General features: G+C 45.2%; 1 protein-coding gene across 1 annotated transcript; it reads left to right on the top strand.

Annotated features, from left to right (window-relative positions):
• Window positions 1-878: 878 nt before the first annotated feature.
• Window positions 879-1861, top strand: LOC135709559 (uncharacterized). Its single transcript, XM_065231952.1, has 2 exons — window positions 879-1298; window positions 1352-1861. The coding sequence occupies exons 1-2, from the start codon at window positions 879-881 to the stop codon at window positions 1859-1861; spliced, it is 930 nt and encodes a 309-aa protein (XP_065088024.1).
• The last annotated feature ends 473 nt before the right edge of the window (window positions 1862-2334 follow it).

The raw sequence follows: 2334 nt of genomic DNA, 5'->3' as shown, positions 1-2334 counted from the left end.
AAGTTATGCGAATTTCCCTGAAGATTTGCAAAATTTCGCTTATAGTAATTATTTTTACATGCTTAAAGTTTTGAAAATTTCTTTGAACATTTATCTGAAGATCTGCGACCTCTCTTGTGATTTTGTTTTTATGAATTTCTGTTAATTACTTGTAATTTGTTTGTAGTTCTGTTCTCAAGATCTACGAACTACCCTGAAGCTCAACAAATTTCTCAGTAGATCTCCGACCCTCTCTGAAGCTCAAAAAAAAAAATTCTATGTAGGCCTGCTGTCTGGCATGCTTATTCTTATACAATACATGCTTCGTATGCTTCCTTTTGACGGTTGCCAGTCTCTCTTTTTCGGCTGTTTACTTTTTATGACGATTTTGATCATCCACATACAAATCAGCGAAGAGCGAGCGTGACAAGACTCTCTGAATGAACTTGTCTCGTTCACACACGTTGTCTTAGCTGTCAGATGCTTGTCAAGTTCAGTGTCCTTAAGAAACGTTTCGAGAAACTGAACGAAAAACTTCTTTTGAATTACGAATGAAGTGATAATTGGAAAATTCCCTGAGTGGAACCAAAATTCCCTGAATATTCCAGGTTTTCCCAGAAAAAATAAAATTCCCTGTAAATTCCCGGTTTTCGAGGTAGTAGACACCCTGATCCCGCCGATATCGTCTCTCGAGGCCAACTGCCGGAAGCTTTGAGACAGAACAGCCTCTGGTGGAATGGTCCGAAGTTCCTGTCTTCATCCGAATACGACGGTGAAGACACCGAAGAGATTCTCGACAACAATCCGAGCTGAAGGTCCTAATTGCAACTCCTGCGTTAAGTTGTGAGCCTTTTCCGTTCTTCTTCAAACCCAGCTCTTTTCGAAAAATTCAACGCATCATGGGCTACGTGTTGAGGTTCGTCAGCAACTGCCGAAGGCCACGGTCACCCGATCGTGTGAAGCAAGCCCATCTCACTGTCGAAGAGCTACGTCAAGCATCGGAAGCAATCGTCAAGGTGATTCAACAAGTGCACCTTGGTGATGAAATTCAACGACTGGTCTCCAATCAACCATGCAAACGTCTGGGCAACCTGCGCCCGGTGTATAAAAACGGCTTGCTGCGAGTCGGAGGGCGATTGGATCGGTCGAAACTACCGTTTGCAGCGAAGCATCAACTCATTCTTCCCGACAAGGATCCTGTAACGAGAAAGTTGATTAGTGCATTGCATTTAGAGCATCTTCACATCGGTCAAGCAGGTTTCATCAACATCATTCGGCAGAGGTACTGGCTTCTGAACGCAAAGTCTACTGTGCGACAAGTAACACGGTCTGTGTGAAATGTTTTCGCACGAATCCTGATGAAACCAAACAGCTAATGGGAAATCTACCGACATCGAGAATCGTACCATCGCCTCCGTTCGCAGTGACTGGTGTGGATTATGCCGGTCCGTTTCTGGTGAAACAAGGTTCACATCGTCCGAAGCTCGTGAACGCGTATGTAGCAGTCTACGTGTTAAAGATATTCATCAGTCGAAGAGGAATGGTCCAACAAATTCTTTCGGACAATGCAACAAATTTCCACGGAGCAAACCACGAACTACACGAGTTGTATCGGCAATTCCAAGATCAACAAACTGCGAAGAAAATCCAACAGTTCTGCCAAGCACGTGAGATACAGTGGCATTACATCCCGCCGGACGCACCAGAGTTCGGTGGTCTCTGGGAAGTGGCGGTTAAGGCGACGAAACCCCACCTGAAGAGAGTCGTATGCAACGTGAAGCTAACATTCGAAGAAATGGCGACCATCCTGACGGAGATAGAGGCTATCCAAACTCGCGTCCGTTGTACAGCGTGTCCAGCGATCCTGCAGATCCACAGGTAATTATGCCAGCTTATAGGTCGTCCGCTGATCGCTCCAGCCGAGCCGTCCTTGGAAGATATCAACGTTAACCGACTCGATCGATGGCAACATCTTCAACTGATGCGTGAGCATTTTTGGCGAGCGTGGTCCAGGGATTACTTCAATTCTCTCCAACCACGCAAGAAGAATCTACGAACGACACCAAACCTTCGACCTGGAATGGTGGTCGTACTCCACGACAAGACTCAACCCCCACTCAGTTGGAACAACAATCAATATGAAACTATCGATTTGAAATTGGCTCACTACTTGACTAGCCTATTAGTCCCAAGCAAACCGATTAACGTACCCCATTCTAGTCAACATTCTAGCACTACACAATGTTTGTTTTGATTCGCTATGAAAGTTTGACAGATAAAATGAGGGGTTAGTGGAATTTCCTATGTTTCGAGGGGCTAATCGATTAGCTTGGGACCGAAGATAGTACCAGAGCT

This window comes from Ochlerotatus camptorhynchus, unplaced genomic scaffold (genome assembly GCF_037179485.1).
Source record: "Ochlerotatus camptorhynchus isolate MF236.1 unplaced genomic scaffold, CSIRO-AGI_Acam_v1.1 ptg000361l, whole genome shotgun sequence".
NCBI lineage: Eukaryota > Metazoa > Arthropoda > Insecta > Diptera > Culicidae > Ochlerotatus > Ochlerotatus camptorhynchus.
This window is presented reverse-complemented; position numbering and strand designations above follow the sequence as displayed.

Coding starts and splice junctions, on each gene's coding strand:
- LOC135709559 (XM_065231952.1), top strand. CDS start 879: ATGGGCTACGTGTTGAGGTTCGTCAGCAACTGCCGAAGGCCACGGTCA. Junction 1,299..1,351: donor CAAAGTCTACTGTGCGACAA/GTAACACGGTCT, acceptor GAAACCAAACAG/CTAATGGGAAATCTACCGAC.